At 38.8% G+C, this 21,196-nt stretch overlaps 3 protein-coding genes and 1 long non-coding RNA gene across 22 annotated transcripts; 1 reads left to right on the top strand and 3 right to left on the bottom strand.

Moving 5' to 3' along the window:
- Positions 1 to 3,429: 3,429 nt before the first annotated feature.
- On the bottom strand, positions 3,430 to 13,565 carry LOC112295328 (ABC transporter G family member 31). Of its 9 annotated transcripts, XM_090244412.1 has the most exons (21): positions 12,929 to 13,565; positions 12,530 to 12,664; positions 12,004 to 12,165; positions 11,584 to 11,676; positions 11,180 to 11,354; positions 10,816 to 10,970; positions 10,265 to 10,456; positions 9,583 to 9,759; positions 9,203 to 9,420; positions 8,905 to 9,028; positions 8,388 to 8,498; positions 7,992 to 8,228; positions 7,451 to 7,622; positions 7,127 to 7,271; positions 6,770 to 6,830; positions 6,441 to 6,542; positions 6,023 to 6,112; positions 5,387 to 5,560; positions 5,038 to 5,075; positions 4,576 to 4,839; positions 3,430 to 4,207 (listed from the first exon to the last, which is right to left on the bottom strand). In XM_090244412.1, exons 1-21 carry the CDS (start codon positions 12,995 to 12,997, stop codon positions 4,204 to 4,206), a joined length of 2,898 nt encoding a protein of 965 aa, XP_090100538.1. In that variant the 5' UTR covers positions 12,998 to 13,565; the 3' UTR covers positions 3,430 to 4,203. The 9 variants fall into 9 exon arrangements, 8 of the variants coding, with proteins under 8 accessions (XP_090100538.1, XP_090100536.1, XP_090100537.1 ...); XM_090244410.1 differs by lacking the exon at positions 3,430 to 4,207 and having other exon boundaries at positions 4,273 to 4,839; XM_090244411.1 differs by lacking the exon at positions 3,430 to 4,207 and having other exon boundaries at positions 4,273 to 4,839; positions 12,004 to 12,123.
- A 585-nt stretch (positions 13,566 to 14,150) lies between these two features.
- On the bottom strand, positions 14,151 to 17,115 carry LOC141046495 (uncharacterized). Of its 5 annotated transcripts, none has more exons than XM_090244419.1 (5): positions 16,790 to 17,095; positions 16,115 to 16,210; positions 15,422 to 15,958; positions 15,055 to 15,183; positions 14,151 to 14,859 (listed from the first exon to the last, which is right to left on the bottom strand). In XM_090244419.1, the coding sequence occupies exons 3-5, from the start codon at positions 15,785 to 15,787 to the stop codon at positions 14,641 to 14,643; spliced, it is 714 nt and encodes a 237-aa protein (XP_090100545.1). In that variant the 5' UTR covers positions 15,788 to 15,958; positions 16,115 to 16,210; positions 16,790 to 17,095; the 3' UTR covers positions 14,151 to 14,640. The 5 variants fall into 5 exon arrangements, 4 of the variants coding, with proteins under 4 accessions (XP_090100545.1, XP_090100546.1, XP_073396841.1 ...); XM_090244420.1 differs by having other exon boundaries at positions 15,422 to 15,950; XR_016498381.1 differs by having other exon boundaries at positions 14,158 to 14,294; positions 14,501 to 14,859; positions 16,115 to 17,092.
- LOC149987495 (uncharacterized) lies at positions 16,717 to 17,756 on the top strand. Its single transcript, XR_016498382.1, has 2 exons — positions 16,717 to 16,854; positions 17,111 to 17,756. It is a non-coding gene; the product is annotated as an uncharacterized LOC149987495 (long non-coding RNA).
- Positions 17,343 to 20,120, bottom strand: LOC112295329 (uncharacterized). Of its 7 annotated transcripts, none has more exons than XR_012219527.2 (5): positions 19,103 to 20,119; positions 18,765 to 18,850; positions 18,470 to 18,603; positions 17,907 to 18,144; positions 17,343 to 17,760 (listed from the first exon to the last, which is right to left on the bottom strand). XR_012219527.2 is itself a non-coding variant. In XM_024546761.3 (5 exons), the coding sequence occupies exons 1-5, from the start codon at positions 19,505 to 19,507 to the stop codon at positions 17,693 to 17,695; spliced, it is 750 nt and encodes a 249-aa protein (XP_024402529.1). In that variant the 5' UTR covers positions 19,508 to 20,114; the 3' UTR covers positions 17,343 to 17,692. The 7 variants fall into 7 exon arrangements, 2 of the variants coding, with proteins under 2 accessions (XP_024402529.1, XP_024402528.1); XR_012219526.2 differs by having other exon boundaries at positions 18,053 to 18,144; XR_002973629.3 differs by having other exon boundaries at positions 18,800 to 18,850; positions 19,103 to 19,912.
- Positions 20,121 to 21,196: the final 1,076 nt, after the last annotated feature.

Raw genomic sequence — 21,196 nt, 5'->3', positions numbered from 1 at the left:
GAGATTTTTTTAAAAAAATTATAATAAATCCTAAAATAATTAATTTCATAAGTTATAAATAAGGTCTATGGATTTTTTTATCTTATTTAATTTTTTCTTAATGTAATGATTTTAATATAAATATATTCTTTATTTAGAATTGGTCTTTAATGGCTTGATGTTCTCATGATAGTGAACAGATATTAATATACAACATCTTTTCATCACCTACTTGTATTATACTAAATAAATTAATTTGGTACTATTGTATAGTATATTTATTTAATTTTTCTAATTTTCATGTAGACAAAGAGCTAATATACTTCTAACTTTCTTCCTTTGATTTATAAATTACTATTCTTATTCAAATTCTATTTTATTTATACAAGAAACCTCTATGAACAAGAGCAGTTTTTTTGTTTATAAAATCTAACTTTACACTATTTAGCTACCTTCAACAATATATCAAGTTATTATATCAACATCAACAAATTTATCTTTTATACTAGTGCTAGAATTATGCATATAAGTTAACTATAAAATGAATTGTTCAAAGTTTTTTTTTTTTTTTTTTTTTTTTTTTTTAACCATCTACTCTTCCATACCTTGTAATTTTGCCAAGGATTTATAAAACCTATAACCAGATTCATTTCTTCTATTCAATTGTGTGAAATTTGATCTTCAATCACACAACTACATTTTTAAAGCACATCCTATTCTAACTAAGAACCACCTTAAACATCTTCTATTACAAAAACTCTCTTACATCATAACTTCATACTCTCTCTACCTGCCTGTCTACATTGTTCACATCATACATATCATAAATGCCAATGGATGCATTCTGACTGATATTATATATGTATGTATGTATTGGTAATGTTTTCATTAATAAAACTACAACATGTATATATGTATATACATAAATAAATTTCTTTTAATTGGTCATTAATTTGCATGGACTTCATATGGTTTTTGAATAGAATTAACTTTAAAATATTTTTGAAAATGAAGAGTATTTAAAGCTCATGATGTCTCCAAGATGAATAAGACTCTACAATCTAAAACACACCAACACACATGTAACAATTCACCTTATATTTATAACAATTATGACCCATAACTGATCTGAATGCATACAAATAATAACTTTTAGACTTTTGAAAGTATTTCTTTCAATCAAGAAAAAAATATATATATATATGTATATATATACATACATACATACATATATAATATATATATATAACTTAGTTTATTTATATGTAATGATAAAGTTATATATATATGGTTCTCAACTATTTTGTATGGTTTGGATGTGTGGTGATTTCAAGCAGCATCAGCAACAAGCAGCATCAGGACCCAAAATCCCCAGACATTCCAAATCACCAAAAATATATGTTTTGTAATAGTCTCCGCTTTTTGATAAAATTCTGTATTCACAAACACAGATTTTTACCCGCATTCTCCGGAGAGCCCCCTCGTCTTGACAACTTTTTACTGCCTATTTAGGTTGGTCATCCTTTTTCATTGGATTGTGTGTACACAAGCCACCCACGTACATTTTTGTGGGACAACATGCATTTGTGCCCATAAAATCACAATCGTTTACAAATGAACTGGTGGCCATGTAGCAGACTCGCTTAATGTCTGTTACAAAGAGCATTCCACTCCAACCAACCACCAACCACCACCGCCCTGCCCCGCCCATCTATGAATATTACAACCAATGGTAGCAAAGGGACAATCTTGTCTTAATTAATTAATTAATTAATTGCTCCCTTGACTGATTCTTCATATGCTGTGTGATGTTTTCTCCACTGGTAAGATGTATTGTTATGAAATTTGTATTTGTGTGAGCATGGAATGGATAGGATTTTAATACCAATCAACATGTGGAAATTTCTTTTGATGGGGTTATGGTGGAGACTCAATAGCTGGGTTATGTTATGATCCCCATCAAGAGCATGAATTTTGGGCTGATTGGAGGAACAGGTGATAAAATAGCACTCGTTGTTGGCATGTATAACAACAGTAGTAGTAATACCATTTACGAGTATTCTCTTTTTTTGTTATTTATTATTTAGGAATTATTTACACCTTGTGTTGAAAACCCCAATGAATAAATCAAATAGTAGGTGAATGATTTTCGGTGTGCACGAAGGTTTTGTCATTTTCTCTTCATTTCCTCATTCCTCGACATGCTAATATTAGTCGCATCGTGGACTTAGATTTGGTTCATTCCTGCTTTAGAAACATAGAGGATGCTTGAACTCTTACAAGGAATCTAGATTTTTTATTTTTTTATTTTTTTATTTTTTGTCCCCCCAATAAATAAAGAGGATCAAATAATGCGCTGCAATTTGTCCAAAATCGAATACAAAGCCCTCTTTGGTGCAATGCTTTGGTAACCGTAGTCCACATTCCCTGTCTTTTGAAACTTTACAATGCAATATCCATGAATCTAGACAAGATTTTTTGTTCTATTTTAATACAAAGATCATGATTTGCAGCTTTCTGGATCTTAACATGCCAAATAAAGATCAATGATCAATAAGTATCTCTGCACTCGTAATTTACAGTGCATATATATTATAAATGAAGAAGAACTTAGTAAACGTGTCATAAAACGTCTATAGTGATCTGCTATGGTATTTGATTTTGTAAATAAAATTATAATTATTTTTACGAATTATTTTACCCATTCTGAAAATATTCTATGAAAACCATAAATAAAGCAATAATTGATGTCTTAAATTATTTTCTTGGTACATTAAATGATTAAATTTTCAGGGAATTTTAGAAATGAAAAAATATATTTTAAGAATTATTTTGTATGTTTACTTTATTTAATGGAGTTATATGTATAGTTGACTTTGCACTACCAGTTGACAACTTGGAGCTGCATTAAATTGATAGTACAGACTACAAACATGTGCAGTAAAGGCTCATGACTTTAATCATTTTTAATTTTTAATTTTTCAATAAAAGAATTTGATTCGAATTTATTGTTATGAGTATTAAAAATAATAATAGTAGTATTTATGCCAAATATTAATACTTTTATTTAAATTTCTAAATTTAGTTTAACATGTATTTTTACGTTTATGAATGTAGTGCTTACATTTTACTTTATTTCTTTTTTTGATATATTTTTTTTTATTAATTTTGTGTTGTATTTATTTTTAAAGATGAGTTGTAAATTATATGAATGACTTCTAATACACATACACACACATATATATATATATATATATATATATGATGATGATGACGAATTTCAAATGTAATTCATTTTCAACTTTATAAAATATTTTATAAAAAATAGGTAAAATTATGCTATCACAATAAAAAGAATGATATACGAAATTTATATAAATAGTTGTCTATAATACACAAATATTTTTAAAAAATTTAAAGTGATAACAAAAAACTTAAATAAATACGTGATGAGGCTAAATGCAAATTTATTTATTTATTATTGTGGTAATTTTTATTATGATTATTCTTAGTGTGTGTATATATATATATATATATATATATATACATATACCTATTTTTATACCATGACCTTTTGAAATGGGTTTCTAAATATACAGACTCCTTATATGACGCTGTATGGAGCTCATTAATCAACAAGTCTCCATTGTGGCCTCAAGCTCCATTGCAAATAATGTATCAACTTGTAGCAGTGGTTAATATAGAAACCACCGAAAGGGACGAAGACTGATCATTTGTAGGATAAAAGAAATTGTTCTACTATTAAATTCTTAAATACCCCATCGTCTAGGCATGGAGAGACTCAATTTTCAACCAACCAAATAATCTGCAGAATACAAAATTTTTTCTTGATTTTATCTGAGCTATGTCAGTTCCAGATCTGTGGAATTCATGCAGATCCGATCAAATCGATCTGAAATCAGATCAAATCAAGATGATTTGATCTGAACTGTAACAAATTTGACCAACATGAAATGTACCTGTATCTTCATTGGGTTGCTTAAAGATTGAAGAATGAACAAGAAACAACATGAGACGAATAAGGTGTCAGCGCAATTTCTTCATCATCTGTATGCGAATGTGTGAGAAGTTGAAGCGAAGATCTGAGCAGTCTACGAAGATCTAGTACCCACAAATACTTCACCTGCTGGAAGAATTGGCAACTGTCTTGAAGAGCATCTCCTCCTGTCGTGGCAAAGAGGTGGCCATAGAACATATGGTAGCTCATCTGAAAATACGACTACAGATGAGCTCCATTGCGTTGCTTTCTTGTTGTGCAGCAAGGTAAATATGTTCTACGGTGCAGGCACTAGCAAAGGAAAATTCAACTTCAAGTAAAATTGCGGACAGTACAGCTTGTGGAAGTTGCATCTAAACTGTAACTATTCTCTTGTAAATATCAAAAAATGTCTCCAAAGTGGTGCCAAGTTCACAAATTTGACGAACTTAGAATCGTCGTATGAATTTGCACGAGCAGTAATAGTATTGTGGCCACCACCGTCTTATCTCCGATCAAATTTCATGCACTTAAGAGCGAACACACTGGCGATCATAAAGAAAAGGTTGAACATAAGTAAAACCCCCATATTCTCATACCTTTTGGTGTAATCCAGTGACATTGAGTCCTTCATGATATACCAAGCCAACATGTTGTCCTGATCTTGCACGCGTACACAAGGGCATTCAGGGCAGCTGGTGGGAAGCAAAGTGCACGTATCGCAAGGAGGATTGTCCAAGTCACAGTGGAATGCTATGGCAGCAAGGCTGTTCAAGGTGAACTGTGTGGGGTTGATCCAGTATAACCACATCCAAAAACTTGGAATCTTTTTCTTTGGTATCATGAAACCTGACGTCATATTCCTGGCAAGACAAACCACTTGAAGTTCGAGTGTTACATGCAAAGAACACGCACACATAAGTGAAATTTACAAACACTTTTCTTTCTGCAGTACTTGCTAGACTTACAAGCGTCGGATCCATGAGCTACAGATCATTAGGTCACCCTCTAACTGATGGCTAGGATTCAAGCAATGCATGGAAGAAATGTGACTTACTTACCAAATATTCACAACCACAGGAATAATGAGGGTTGCCACCTATAAACCAAAAATAGAAAGGTCAAGATGATGCCACTCACCAGAAGGTTAGTGTACTTCTCTCAATCAAACGACATCGGATGATGACCAAAGAGTACAGACCTACGCTTGTGTACTTGTGCCCCTAAACCTCAAAGATCGATTAAGAGCCAAATGCTAGGTACATAATCTACGCTCTAGGTTGCATGTTACAGAATATTTTAGAGATTAGGTCGTAATTGATAAGCGTTAACAGTGCATATTCCAAAAACGAGACTTACAGAACGACCTAATCCATCTTCTATGCAACCCGAAATGACATAGTAGCCTACCTGTGCATTTGGAGTCATCATCGCCAGAAATATACCGAAAAATGTGATGCAGGCTGTATATTCACACAATATTATCCAAAATTCAAAAGAAATCTTAGCAGAATCTGTGGCTACTCCACCCAAGCTGAAACATATCGAGCAGAAAAGTAGAGATGAAATACACAGATAAGGAATCTGAAAAAGTGCACCAACAGCAATATTAGTGATTAATGGGATCATCCATATTGTAGCACATTGCCAAATTCAGTTACATCTGCAAATGTCCAGTATACTGAAAAATGTTAAATTTTTAAAATTTAGGAAAAGAATAGAGATGGTGAAAAAACGTTGGAAGGGTTGCTATCAAAGATCGAAGATCAATGCTTTACAGTGAACACGATTAGAAAACCACAGAAGAAACTCGTGAACAGCAATGTTTCCAACATTAACATCTAATGGTTTCAGTACTTATTGACGTGTAGGAGTTCCATGTAAATGATCTAAACAATGCCAAATACGTGTCGGCGTACTGGGAATATGCTGAAGCATAACAACCCCTGGCACCTCCAGATACACATACCACTGGTCTTTGTCATTTACAATGTTGTATATTCATCTATTATTTTACTGCTATTTCCAAGGATCTTTGATGCATACCTCAGCTAACGTCCACGACATGCTGTAGAAAAGGACTGGATACATATTAGAAGCTCGTTCACGGTAGTAAACCACACGCTCAGCATTAACCTTTCAAGCGACAAAACCACATTTGAATTATATTCCTTACCGACAGGTACCTGACAGCTCACATATTAACACAAGGATTTTGTAACATTACTATAACCTGTGCTATTAGGCAACTGATAACCCTCATCTAATTCCAGTTACATCTTGTTCTATAACAATTGTGTACATTTTGAATAAACTTGGGCACCAGTGACTTTAAACGTGAACAATTAGGTGAAAATGATTGAGATAATATTCTCGCTCGCTATATCTGTCCATCTATCTATCTATAAGTGTGTGTGTTTGTATGTGTGAGTTTATGTTTTTAAATATATTTCATTCATGGTACCTGAGGAATGACATTGTTCGCATTTGTTAAACCCACCATGATGACACCTATATATATGAGGCCCATTCGAGAACTCATGCCAGCAATGTTATCGTACTTAATCTGCCAAATCAGTAACCGCCAAGTAAGGCATTAAAAAATTCCCCTAACCTAGCAAGAAATTTCAACGGTATTACTACTAACCTCGATCACTAGTAACGTCTTAAAATCGAAACGTCTTATTAATTTGTGGCCAAAGAATACAGTAACATATTATTAAAATAGTAATTTGATTCATTTTTTTTCTTGAAAACACGTTTAATGTACACAGACATCAAAGTTCTTAAGACCTGATAATAAGTAGTGCCAAGAATCAAGCCAAGGACAATCATCAGCATCATTCTCCCGAAACTGCAAACAACTTGCAAAATTAAATTCTAAAGTATACCTGATCAGTTTGAATACTAGACTCAAGATCTGAAAATAACAATTGCCTGAGTTGTGTGGCACTTTACTTCCAAATCTCATCGACTTGACATCATTGAAGCAGTCTATTGCGACTCATGTTGCATTGCAAATTTTCGTGTACTTTCTAGATCCGTTTCTATGCATGAACTTACAAATCCAGTTCACAGATTTGAATCTCAGTAACTTAGTAAGATCGGCCAAATTATAGTTTCAGTCAATTAATGGGTAGAAAAACTAACCTGTAAGAAATATTCCGCCAATAAGTTCTAAATTGTCGAACAGTAACGATCTTGCACAACTGCCAATATGTTGCACCGTATCCTTTGATAATCGGCTCCAGTCCAAACTTTCCTCTTCCAAATTTGTAGGTTTCAAGTTCTTTAACTGCAGTATGTGCATTAAAGAAGCTATCAAAGTGAATGCACCCAACTAATTAGAGGCATCTATACCAGGGAATAGCAAGTACCTCAATATACTTACAACATGCATTACCTCTATACAAATAAATAAAAACTGAAGCAATACTTATATATCAAGTGATCAGAATATGCCTCTCAACATACGATTCTTTATAAAAATCCTATACTGTTGAGCTAAAGAGCTCTGCTGATAGTCGCGTGCAAAATCGCGCTCAGCAGTATGGCCAATCCCAGCACCAATTATTTCCAACATGTATGATGCTGGATTCTGGTCGGCAGAACATTCACTTACTCCTGGACGTGAGTGGAAATATTCCTGTGACATTTTGGTTCACTCGCTTGCATGAGCAGAATCTTTATAAAAATCCATACTGAATCCAAGTAAAACACAAAAACATGGCTTGAACGTCACCAGATACGTGAAATTTCAGAAACTTTCAGAAGAGTGTACTGATCGATTCCAAGTTGAATCAGAAGAGATGCTAGAAGCATTATGAGAAAATCCTACTCTAGATCCGTATACTTGTCATTCATAAACTCATAGTAGACACAAATGTAAACGTTGTACTATGGCTGACATGAAACATGCTACTCTTCCATAAAAGTGCAGTATTAATCTACTTATATTGAGCTGTATCGAATTTGTGTGCATGAAAGGCATGCATCATGTTTTAGTGAAACATACCAGAAGGTCCCGCGCTTGCTCTCCAATGGGTCCAAAATACGCAATTTCACCACCTCGTTTTAATAACATTAGGTGACTGAAGCAGAAAAATAGTCTTCGGCTAGGTTGATGGATTGTGCAAATTACACTACGCCCTGATTCGACAATATTGGTGATACTTCGCATGACAACCTGAGCAGCCCGACTATCTAAGCCACTGGTTGGTTCATCTAGAAACAAAATGCTTGGGTTTGCTACCTGCAGGAAGCATAAGAAGTTAAAAAACAATAAAAAAACAATATAAATAAATAAATAACAGAAATAAGAAACAAACAGTAAATTCAAACTTAATATGAAGCCACATGTACTCCACAGTTATGAAACACCGGAAATTTGATCGATTTTTATCTGACTTACAAGTTCAACTCCGATGGTGAGGCGCTTTGCTTCCTCCACTGAAAGGCCTCCATCTCCGATAGCACCAACTATTTTATCTTCTATCTCATTCAATTCCAGTAATTTCAAAACCTGTCATGGAAAGTGTATGAAACAATTTCATGACTACAGTTCATCTGAATATTAGTCATTTGGATATTGGCTAATGTTTCATCTACAAAATACAAATACGCTGCTTCAAAACAGGGACAAACTAACACCCAGATTTCTACTGAGGTGAGAGCAAAAGAGGCAAATAGTCAAAAAGTATAGACACGGCCTTTATGGTGCCAAAGAAACATACATGCATGGAACTGAAAAACAACCCAACTGGTCATTCACAAAGGACAAGACTATTCTAAAATAGAGACAAATTTCTGTCATCCGATCAGACATGATGTCACAATCAGAATTTGGATAAATAAAATATGTCTACATTTTGAAAGCATGCAATGAAGGATGTTTATTGTATCGCCGCGCAAAGAGTTTATACATTTACCTCCTCGATGAACTTTTGTCGAGCTCCAGCAGAAGTTCCTCGTGGAAGGCGGAGTGAACCACTGAATTGGAAAGACTCCCGCACGGTTATAAACGGAGTATGGATGTCATTCTGTTCCACATACCTGTCCGAATTTTTTTAGGATTGCACACTAAAACAAAATACATATTTATTTTACCTTCTTTTATTACCTCAGAAACAGCTCTAAAAAACCACTCAACAAAGCCTCAATGTTTGATACTAATCATTAATGAATGAAGATATAACACCGCAAAAATGCATCTTGTATCAAACACACCCAGTAATACGTGCAAACGTCTCTTGCTCTTTGGGATAGCCGTTAGCAAGAATGTCACCAAGTATTCTGCCTGTCGTCTTGCGACCAGCCAGAACATCAAGTAAGGTTGTTTTCCCAGCACCACTGCTACCCATCAAAGCAGTCATGGTGCCTGGTTTTGAAAATCCGGAGACATTGGAAAGCAATACTCGAGGATCTTTAATGCCTGGAATTTTTATCTGAGACAAAATGATAAAATCTCTTTTGAAACAATCCCCAACATTTTCAGGTTTTGTTCGAGGAAAAAATAAATATAGCTAAATTCATGTCAAAAAGGCTTCAAAGAAACTGAACGAAACATAATAAATAAGCAAAATTAGAAGCTCTGCAAATGGAAGTACCTCGTATACTATCTGGTGAAAAGACAGCATTGCTGGCTCAAACTTAATGCCAACATCATTGTTGGCGTTCTGCACAGATTTAAAAATTCTGGAAAATCGAAATTTTGTTTTTCCCTCTAAGGGTTTTGAAATCGCAGTTTGATTCCTTAACAGTCGAGCAATGGAAGGGAGTTTCACCTATCATATTCCACAACCAATACTCAAGGGTGGTGTAACCAGTGCAATGTACAAACTCTCAATTAGGAAGACAGCAATAATTCTGAAGACAGCAATAATACAGGAATCCATACGATGTCACTTGTTAATCCCAACGTGAGTATTCCACATAAAAGCAGCTCTCTAATCCCACGATCAGGAAAAAATTCAGATAATAACGGTGCTATAGCACTAAACAAAAATCAAAACGTTTGAGAACAAAGTTTCAAGTCCACTTACATTTATTGCAATTTTTAAGTATTTTCTCAGATTTTCTAGATTATCTTAAGTGAATTGTCACTTTGAATCCTTACTCGAAAGTCCTTCAAGTGTCTAAGACTTCTAACTATTTACACATCTGAGACCTCTGAGGGCACATCGACGTGACCATCTTAGCGTTCATCCTATATTGAACTTTACAGCGCAAACTAGACGCTAAAACTATTTCAAAGTTCATATCCGCCAAGTCAAAGTGGGATTCAATCACCTCTTCATGCCGAACATTAGCAACTGTCCAGAAGCAGCAGCAGCTCAATACCCAATAGTAGAAGAACAGAACAAGCACAGGAACCCAATAGCCACGAAGAGTAGTCGTGGGAAAATCGTAAATGGCCAAATAAGCTTGTCCGATATTCATATCACTCCTCCCACGGCAGTAGGTAATTGAGTTATTGCAGGGCTGTCACCCACATCACGGATGCAAAATTTTGTCTGATGAGGACCAAAGAATTGACTCCACACGAGTATGATTTGACTTCACGAATGGCATTCACTTTTCAAGGAGTAATGACCTAATTTTCGTGTCGAGGTTACTTTGTTTGCTAGAAAAACGCCATACTTGCAATTTACTCCAAGTACCCAAGTAAAGATTGGGAGACCATGACAAACTGAACTTTATTATGAAATTGCTGCGATCTCATACATTGTAATAACTTATTATGACATACAAAAATATGCATGGTAGCATCATTGTTCCTGACAGTTCTGTCTACTCTGCAGGTAATCGAGGACTGTGTCTAGTTACAGAATTCCACTTACTTGACTGTAGGTATCAGAGAGGAACTCGTTGCAGATTAGAGCTGTAATAGCCCATTGAAGAGGGCTAATGTAGTACACCCAGATCCACCAGTCAGGCACCTTGTTTTTAGCAATCAGAAAACCAGAAAAGAGAAGAAAGAATGTGATACAAAGACCTGCAAAATATTAGATCACTAAATTAGGACTAATACAAGTCCCAATCTGAGATCATGAATTCTGAGCAAAACTAGTCTGTCTAGATGTAGCATGTTGATATGAGCCTCGTTTATTCATACAGTGGTGCTTTTACAATACTACAAAACAATCCGTGTTGATCTTTTTTTTTTTTTTTTTTTTTTTTTTTTTCCGTTATTGGAAAGTTCACCTGAAATACCACTCGCTGATTCTTTAGTGTGGCACAAAGAGGCTGCGAATCTAGTGAACATTGCAAATGTATTCGCACATAAAAAAGCAGCAATAGCATACGTAATATAATGAGCACCATTGTTAGCCAATGTCAACCCAGTCAAAAAATACACTAAAGGTGTATATATCACCATCTGCAGAAAAGAGAATCAATCGAAATCGTTAGAAAGAGGTAGTCGCAACCTCAGGCACCCAACCAGAGAACACAAAACTGATCGACCAGGATCAGAATGACTTCACACTGAAAAATTCAGTCTCAACCCCAGATTGCATCTGCAAGGTCGTTCTCTGGAGCTTTTTTCTTTTCCACATGGGTGTAAGAACATAAAAAACTGTTACATTGCATTAAATGGCGAATATTACCTCTACAAGTGTCAAAGGAATTTGACTTAAAGTGCATGCAAGCAAATATGCATAAGGCCGGAAAAATCTTGCCGAATATTGTTTTTCAAAGACCTGGACAAGCAAATTGTTCATTGTCAGGGATGCACTGAAGGCACAAAAGGCGTTTACGATGAGTCGAAATGAGATGTTACCCACTGCCATCAAGCCTCAAATTGTGTTATATAAAATGACTTGTGATTCGAAGTTGGACAATGTTCCGGAACAGAACTTGATAGGTCCGACTGTGGAAACGTATAGAAACATGCCAATGAGTCTTGTGTGGTAGAAAATCTATACTTGAAGGTCACAGCAACCAACGAACATAATTACGTACTCATCACGTTTGACAATTTATCCTGTCAAACTGCAATGACTCAGAGCATTGATAGAGACTGTAACTGTTCGCTCGTCAAGTTGAACAGGTATTTGAGAAATGCTGTTGAGTGATAGAGTCATGGCTGCAAGGAATGCAAGGGACTTCCGGAGATCCATATCAGCGCGATCTGAAGTGGTGGGAACCTGGTAAAATAAAGTCCCAGTGAAAATTCCCAAAATCGCAAGCTGTTGCTTACACTTGTCAGTACCGACAACTTGGGAGAAGAAAACCTCAGACTTCAAACCTATTCAAATATCCTCACCTCGGAATCTATCTGTCTTTCTTGACACACCCATTCATTTGTGCCACCTGTCATGGAACGTGTCCTAAAAGAACAAACAGAAGATGTTTTGGCAACTTGCCAAAGGACGTGGACACATTCTATCAAAACCAAAAGGTTCGGCTTGGCCCCAATCCATTTCTCTTGCAAACAAATGATGAGAAATACTCACATGTTTAGAAGAGATATTTAGATGTGGTCTTAATCAAAGATTTAACCATAGAGAATCTAATTTACCCAAATGGTATCCTAAATAGTTCGTGTTATACCTGAATCATACGAGCATATAAAAAGCTCTTGCTTCGGAGTGTCAAAGTGAATTGTCTTCGCATCACCACTTTTATGGAGGTATACCCATCTTGCACATATTCATTGTCAAAGATGTTTGCAGTTTCTGGAGGTGCCTGTAGCCAAATCAAACTTCCAGGTTAATCATGAAATCTACGACGAGAAATATATCAAATTAAGTTCACTATCATATCTCTTCATGGTTCAACCTATCCATTTGAAAATCGGAGTGTGTTCAAGGACATGTAAGTTAAATAAAATGTGAAGGTCTAAAACAAGTCGTTCCTCCAAGCATCTGCTCCAGTAGAGCTTGTTGAGTCCCAAACAAGTCAACTAACATATAAAAGCTCACAAAGAAAAGTTTTTGGAAAAACGAATACCTGCTCAAGAGGTCGCTCAAGCTGTAATCGAATATTGCCTACAGCTTGCTGCACTTTTTCTGAGGCCATTGCAGCATCAAATACGCTGACCCCTGGCAAGGCGAGGTATGCAAGACTTGTGTGGCTACTTCCGATGGCTGTAACCCTGTCTCCAGCCTTCACGGCTGCGGTGTGCTGTATATCAATGAGTTGGGCTGTTCCCGAGGATTCCACTTCCTGGATCACTACTGCTTTATTTTCACCTAAGTAAATCAATATGCACGCTAAGTACACACAACTTCTGACCTTGTCATCACGAGGAAGTAAAATCGAATTCGCAAGGTAACGTGCACAGGACGCTAAATGCGAACAATACTAGTGTTTTGGATTTTCACTAGCATCCTCTAGGAAGAGTACGTAAGAGAAATGACCAAAGTATTGATCTAGTATTAAGGTAACTATCCTCCTGGCTGGGTACGCTAGCACCCACAAATTTGTAATCCACTGTATTACGCGCTACTGTCATACGGTATAAAAACTAGATTGAATTTGTAACATCTATCCAATATTCTAGTGCATCCACTTATGAGATCCGGCAACTTGTCCCAAGCTTTAAGAAGACACCTGATGTCTTCTGAACATGTTTCACGACCTTCACCTGTTTCAGGAGCTTCAACATCAAAAATCTTCAAACCCAAAGGCTTATTCACTAATGAAATACTATCACCGTTGTTCGAATATGAAATAGGTTTGGCAAGAAAAGCGACATCATCCCCATGTCAGAGAATCCTACCGACACGTAAGTACCAAGAATAAAGTAGGATGTGCACAAGATATTAGTTAGGGTATGTAACTGGGCATATCCTGCGAATATCTCAGTTACGTACCCTAATTTAGCAAAATAGACCAACACGTCTTCCCGTGGTCCTTGATATATTATGCGACCTTCGTGCATGATGATTACCCTGCAGTGGTGGATACACAATTCATCGATAAGTCTTCATAACGCAGGGTGTTCAGGATTGTATCAGAGCTTATAATAACGGCCAGTTTCTTTATAGATTACAGTATGATAAGAAAGAGTACAACGGGAGAACCAGGATTCTTCAACATCCTAAAGTTAAGCAATAACTTCAGGATAAAACATGCAGAACTTGTGTTCTATGAAACAACTGTGTCTTTAGATAGAAATGCTGAAAGTATTGGCCTTCGTAAGCATAATACCTGTCAAAAAGGTTGAAAACTTCTGGAGCGGGCTGAAGAAGGGAAAAGAGACACGTGTAACGCCTCATCCTGGCCATGGTACGAAAGGCTGAAACTATGTCGTAAGTTGCAGAGCTATCGAGTCCCGTGCTAATTTCATCAAGAAAATACACCGGATATGTGCCTACACAGCACAAACTGGTGTTACTACACAACAGAATCATAACATACGCGAAAAAAAAATTCTACTGTATTTGACAATGGACATTCATACTTAATACTTTTGCCAGAAACGAGAAAGAATCCACATCATAGGAAAATCTTACATAAAATTGGTTGTCAGTAAGAGTCTGGAAACTGACCTTGACTGTGCATGGAAAGGATTCTGACCTCATTTGATGTAAATTTTGAAGTAGGGCTTTCTGGAGTTTAAATGTAAAGATCTGAATTGCTATGATTCCTCAAGGGCTACCACATTCTGTGAAATGTAATAATCTCGAAGAAACGGCCTGATATGCGTGATCCCATCATTAAGACTTATCACAGCCCGGAGGTCCACACACAAGTGTCAATGTCCCTGGCATCAAGTAGCCAGTGCAGTTGTCGAGGATAGTAAACTTTTGTAGAGGTTGTTTGCCAGCACAACCACCACAGCTGGCACACTTCATAACGATTGAGCCAACAGTTTCATAGTCCAGTTTCGCACCTGTGACTTTAGCATCATAGGTTAGTCCTTTGAACTTAACCACCTGCATTGCAACAGACGAGGCGAGGGGTCATGGAGGCACAACCGGCTGGATTGTACCACCTCTGTTGGAGAATTCTAGAAGGATCGGATGCCGATACTATACAGGATGAGTGCAGCCAATCGAGTCAGTTACCAGAGGACAATGTGGTTATGCTTGAAAGAAGTAGAATGGTGCCAAGACGATGGCACGAGTTACCTGAGCAGGCCAGTTGGGCAGATGCTGTCTAATCTTATCCAAGAATGCAAGAAGGCCATCTTTCAGAATCCTATCAATCCCCGTTAATTCACGTTGAGTCGTTGATTTAGCAGCAAGAGCAGACGAAGCCTGCCACATTAAACACGCTATTTTCAGAACCCCGTTATAGTAGACATGCTATGATTATGAGATGAGTGACCAACTAACCATATTCAAAAGCTAAGACTCTTCCAATCCCATTTAACTGCCAAGAATCCAGAAGTCATAGGTGATTTGTTAGCCATGTCTCATCATCCACCTAAGTCAGAAATGATTCACAAAGCTCGCAATGCATACAAGGAGGGTTTCAAGAAAATGTGTCTCTAACTTTGTTGAGAAGACCTTCAATTTCCGCAGGATTTCCGCCCTCTTCCCACCTCTTGGCCAAGTTCATTATAAGATTTATCAAGTCTTCCTTTCCCAGTTGGTGCAGCGTCTTACTTATTGCTGATGGGTCGGGATCGAAGTGAACAACTCCGTTAGGTGGGTCATCCCCTATTTGCAGCTGGACTTTGAGCTGGTCGAGATACTTTGCCTTGCTTTCAGTTGCGATCGTGGACATTACATCGTTATCTGAACGGTCATAATACTCTTTCAGCCTCTCTGTGTAATAAATCACCTCAGAGCGATTGATTTGCTCGTCCTCAGAGGTGATCACAACCCTTGTCTCATGCTCAGATGAGGTCGAAGCCATGCGATTTTAATTTAATTTTTCCGAATTGGATTTTGGTACTAGGACACAGCTAATGAAGTGAATATAATCTAACTATATGACGTGGAGATCCATGCCGGTCTGCTACATTGGGGTTCAAACTCCGTTTCCTTCTCTGCACTTCGGTGTCCTTTTCCGACGAATCCTGCAACCCTAAGGTCATATCAAGCAATTAAGCCACGAGAGTTGAAGAAAATCGATGTAAATAACAGTAAGTATCATACCCCTAGAGAAAGCAAAAATCACTTGAAGCCCAGAAGATTACTAAATTCTCTTACTGCGATCGAATGGCAATTCTTAAAATCTTACCCGGCACATGCAGCAATTAAGCTTGGATTATTCCGGTTCTGCCGAACTTCGAGTTGGCGCTGGAATTAGGTTTTAGTGTGTCGCCTTGTTTCAAACCTGCACATCAGAACCCTTGCAGTTCATGAAAATGAGGCATGTGAGGGTAATAGAACATACGATGAGGTTGGCACTACCCATCGATGAGTCATGGTAACGTACTCCTTGCACCTCTTGAGCACGACACATCATCCAACTCTATCCATGCAAGAGTCCTACCCAGGGCTTCTTCATGCAAGTGTTTTGGAGCTCTATCTATGACTCTCGTAAAATTTAGTCACACAAAGAAATTCTCTATAAAAGAATGCGTTCACTGAGGAAACTGCACAGTACATCTTGAGCTAAATTCAAAGCGGCAATTAAACCAAATTACGTAACTAATCCTCGACATTCGAAATAGAGTGACAAGCGCTGAAGCTAGGACATTAATCTACTGTCAGAATTTTAAACAAGGTTGTGAATTATCTCCTGCTTCAATGCTCTCGTATCAACTCCCAAATACACGCAACACGCAAGTCAAGTATCGTCTGTGCAACAAAGCTCAATCACAACTGCCACAAGGCAAGTCCAGCAAGTTCAACCGATTTTCTCATGAGAACACGCATAGAACTCAGACATATACAGGTTGCGCAGATATACTCAAACGATGCTGCACTCGATGCCATCTATCCCATGGACAGAGCACAAATTGGTAATTACAAAAGGTACAGTAGCTTTCCAATTCCAATGCAACTTCACGTCATGAGTGGACAGCATTAATAAGCTCATAATAAATACGTTCACAACTTCCGAAATTTGTTAGCAACCTGCAGGGTGGAAGGCTCAATACGCCACAAAGATTAGGTCAAATGATGTATACGCTTGATGTAGAATGATTAGGTACATTCACAATAAACCGAGTGGTAGCATGAAAAAAAATCTCTCTAATCAAAAAAATTAAAGACCGTTTGGGAGGTGCAGGCATTTCACCACAATCTCGAAGTGGCACCCTGCAAGCGGCAGCGAAATTAAATTCAATACTAGCAGGAACAATGCAATTGAGAAACAGTACACAGACAAAGCGTCTTTAGTACGTATACAGAAATACTGTTTCATATACGTTACACAAAAAGATGAAAACTAAATCACATGCGAAGTTTTCAAAGACAATCGCGAAAAAAATCAGACCACTGGTCGGCAACCACTAGGAAAGTGAGTAAATTGAGCGCCGCAGATTTTAGATTACAATGCACTCCTCCAGAATGTATTACAAGACCCAAATTTGGAACAAAAAGTCCACCATGTGTTAAATTGCACACTCCAAACAAATCATTTACGACCCTAGAGTAGCAAAGGCCACCACAATCCTCAGATAGCCCTTCTCGCTGACGGGATCGGCAAATGCAGAACTAACTTCTATCCTGCGTCAAATCTACTTCCAGAGGAAAAGACAACGAGCGCAATGGATGTCGATCATTGAGGCCTTTGATCCAGCTCTAGTCTGTTGAGAACCGACACAGAACTTGCAAGTTGTGGGCAACTACTCGAGTTTGGATAAGACTTTCATGCGCTCGTTTTACGGTCGGAGCCACTTGAAGTTGCATTGCTTGCACTGGAAGAACCGCCTGTTCCTGCCATACTAAACAACCATTTTAAGTATCCGGATACCCTTGCACACAATGCCAATAACGAGATCTCAATATAAAATTCCGAAGCACGCAGAAGTGGGAAATATGGCAGATAATAAACCATAGAAAGATCCAGATTTACCACTCACAGTTTGAAAAGATGAGCTCTGACATTGCTGTCTTGAAAGAGCGGCATGATGTACGTTATACCATTGCGTTTCATCTTTGTGCATGATATTTTTTAGGATTTATGTCATCTTATGACAGCTGTACGAAAGCACAAATCAGTTCTCACCACTAGAAGCAACACCACCTCCTTGCCGCATCCCAGACCCCGTAGATGAAAGAACACGTGTTGAACTTCGAACTCCCTTAGAAATCTCTTGCCTGGATGATCAGTAAAGTTAGGGCAAGCTATAAATCTTGCAATTATCCACAATGCGACCGCCCTTATGCTGTCGGCATCATCATTTTCAGGAAATGCAGACATTCTTTAGTTTGACAACTACGGACTAACCGGATGTGCTTGTGAATCATTAATTAAATGCGATTTTAAAAAAAAAAAAAAATCCAAGGTAAGGTGTGCATCCAGTAAGAACGATTGAGCACAATAATTGCATGGCTGCAATCCACGTTTCCTTTATTCTCCCAACTGCCTATATTGATTGCTTGTGTTCTGAAGTTGGAGTTTATGTGATTAAGGGGTACACACCCTAACTCGTTGAGCTCCATTGTGAGGTCGCTGATCTCCATGCCTGACAACCTAATAGCCGCCATGGTGCCAGGCAGCTCTTCCCTCGCTGTGTCAGCCAGCTTCTCAAGTGATTCCGCCGCCTTCTTGATTGCCTGTTATCACGAGTGAAGCCATGGCGGAAAATGTCGCCAAAAAACCAGAGGATAAGTATGACGGCAACAAAGAATTGTGCTCCAACGACTATCAACAGATCCACCGTGTAGCTCAAAATAGACAGATTAGACTCCATACCGAAAATCCTGAAGAAATGTACCATGAGCGAAAAATTTCAATTCGAGAGAAGTTTACCAACAGACTTGGAACAGCCGCTGCAAGCAAAATGGCCATAAATCCCGCAGTCTGTAAACATAAGGACATGCCATATGAATCACAGTACAAGGTGGTAGCCCTCGAAATATTTAGAATTGTACAATGACTTCCCACACTCCATTCGGTCAAACGTAGTTTACGCGAATACTCGCGATTCGCCCAATCGGACTTGACACTGGCACGAAAACTCAAAGAGCTAATTCGGCAATTTAAACTACAATCACAAACGAATAATAACAAAGCCAACTGGATGTCTCTGCGATGAGGTGAGGAGAAACATACGGCGAAACCAACAACAGAAACAACCACGAGCTGCTTGTCAGCCAAATACCAATCCCGAAACGAGGCCGGAGCCAGGGCAGCTGTCCCCACGGAGGACAGCAAACGGTCCTCCCCTCTCAAATCAGCACTTCCTTCCCCGTCCAGATTTCTGATCGATTTGGATTGCTCAATCTCCGCTGCCTGGTTCCCACTCATAGCAGCGAATCGGCCCAGTGCAAGATGCCTTCTGCGCGTCCTATACCTCGCCGCATGCACCAAACACCTGTGCCATTCCCACTGCCGCAGCATTGCCCTTGGAAAAGCACTCACAGTCACGACGGCCACATGTGACTTGTCATTTCTCAAGCCTGCGGGATTCATCACCCATGTCGCACAAACCTTATCACACGCGAGCTGAGGCCACATTATCGGAACTCTCGCAAAAAAATTTAGGTCGGGATCCCCGCCACCCCAATTCAAAAGCGTAATCCAGTCTCCTCTACATACCCCGAGCGCAATTCTACCACGCGCAGGAACCCACCTCTAAAATCAATTCAACCTCCCTACAGAGCACAACCCATCAGGAAATCGCAGCCCTCTCGCCACATTTTCAGAAACACATCCCAGCCACCCCCCAATCAATCAAACCACGCATCCCAGATCAATTCCTGCGAGACCCAAAACGCAAGCGGCGTTTGCTGGCGATGGTCATGAACGGAACGGAACCCACACTACCAGACGAGACAAGCGGCGCGAAACGCTCGAATCAGGCAGAATCATATCCGAACAACAAGCGAACGTGGTTGCCTGTACCGTGTCTGTCTGTGCCCGAATCTCACGAGGAGGAGGAGGAGGAGGAGGTCTATGACCGCGATGTCTACAGCTGTTGCGTCACGCATCCGATGATCTTCGTGGGGGGGGGGGGGGGTAGTAGTAGCAGTGGAAGTAGGATGGGCTCATACACAGGCTTCACTGCCACCCACTACTCTCTCATCAAGGACATGCCATGGCAGGGTGTGAATCTTCACCACCACCACCACCCCGGCACATCCCCCGGCCCACCTTTCTTCCTGAATCCCCAACATGCTGGATTATTTTTTTACGGTACCGTCCTTTAACTTTGTTGTACTGCCTTACTGGTCTTCACTGCTGGCGCTTCCACAGTGTTTCCCTCCCCCCTTGCAATTGCGATGCCTGCGCTTGCGCTTCCCATGGCGGCGACGACTCCCTCCCCCCCCGCCCTCCCTCCCTCTGCCGTGCCGCTCTGAACTTGCCCGAATGACTGGGTTATGTGATGCCGCACAACTGTGGCAGTTCCAATCACCAAATATAATGTCGAAGACTGTTGACACGGAAGACTTCGAAGTGCAAATGAGTTAAATAAAGGGAAAATACAAGGGTATTCTTGATAATAGCAAATTTACACCTCATTTTTGTAATAATATCGAAACTACCCTTCAACTTGATAAGCTATCACAAAAAGTCTTTTTTAAAATGAAACTGGGCACAACCTGATTGCCGTGAAAAATTGGCGGACCCTGCATACGTACGTAGACTACTACCTGGCCATTGTCGGCAAATGGATGAATTCAAGCGAGTTTCCAGACCTAGAGGATGAGTTAGAAGGCGAGGCAGAAACTACGTAACCCTTCACAGAACGCATTGTCACGCTGTTAATGAATGGGATTGAGCGAGATAGCAAGAGCGAGAGCTTCAATCTGACCATCAGGGACTCCATCCCTGCAACGCAAGATGTAACAACATCTGGAACTAGTGAAGAGTGCCACTGAATTACGATGCGGTGAAACCGATGACAACCTTGTTCACTCACCTCGTTGAAACTGCACAATCTGCATCAGGTCCATGTGATTGGATTTTTTTTTGACAATGACATTGCAACCATGATCTGCAAATCATGAAGAAAACAAAATCTAATTGCTGCTGTGCTTGTAGCATTGGTGATGGAAGCGCCCCTGATGGCGTGTAGGTTCAAATACTCTATCTTGAACTCTCTTTCTGTCTCCAGTTATTAGCACTGCTGATATTATTTTCTGATTGAAGAGAAAGCTGGAGAATGAGCTATAATAATTAACGTCTGAAAATTTATGTAACACA

Source organism: Physcomitrium patens, chromosome 18 (assembly GCF_059467195.1).
Source record: "Physcomitrium patens ecotype Gransden chromosome 18, ASM5946719v1, whole genome shotgun sequence".
NCBI classification, from domain to species: domain Eukaryota; kingdom Viridiplantae; phylum Streptophyta; class Bryopsida; order Funariales; family Funariaceae; genus Physcomitrium; species Physcomitrium patens.
Note: the sequence above shows the minus strand (reverse complement) of the source record. Positions and strands in the feature narration are given on the sequence as shown.

What these genes read in the sequence shown, in the direction of transcription:
- LOC112295328 (XM_090244410.1), bottom strand. Translation starts at nt 12,997, where the DNA reads ATGGCCTCAGAAAAAGTGCAGCAAGCTGTAGGCAATATTCGATTACAG. An exon ending in TTGAGCGACCTCTTGAGCAG is followed by an intron (nt 12,665 to 12,928) that starts GTATTCGTTTTT and finishes ATTTGGCTACAG; the next exon opens with GCACCTCCAGAAACTGCAAA. An exon ending in TTCAACTTGACGAGCGAACA is followed by an intron (nt 11,677 to 12,003) that starts GTTACAGTCTCT and finishes TTGCTTGTCCAG; the next exon opens with GTCTTTGAAAAACAATATTC.
- LOC112295329 (XM_024546760.3), bottom strand. Translation starts at nt 19,507, where the DNA reads ATGTGGCCTCAGCTCGCGTGTGATAAGGTTTGTGCGACATGGGTGATG. An exon ending in ATGGAGCTCAACGAGTTAGG is followed by an intron (nt 18,145 to 18,469) that starts GTGTGTACCCCT and finishes CTGATCATCCAG; the next exon opens with GCAAGAGATTTCTAAGGGAG. An exon ending in AGGTGGTGTTGCTTCTAGTG is followed by an intron (nt 17,769 to 18,052) that starts GTGAGAACTGAT and finishes ATGGTTGTTTAG; the next exon opens with TATGGCAGGAACAGGCGGTT.
- LOC141046495 (XM_090244418.1), bottom strand. Translation starts at nt 15,787, where the DNA reads ATGGCTTCGACCTCATCTGAGCATGAGACAAGGGTTGTGATCACCTCT. An exon ending in TTGAAGGTCTTCTCAACAAA is followed by an intron (nt 15,184 to 15,421) that starts GTTAGAGACACA and finishes TTAATGTGGCAG; the next exon opens with GCTTCGTCTGCTCTTGCTGC. An exon ending in TGCCCAACTGGCCTGCTCAG is followed by an intron (nt 14,860 to 15,054) that starts GTAACTCGTGCC and finishes GTTGCAATGCAG; the next exon opens with GTGGTTAAGTTCAAAGGACT.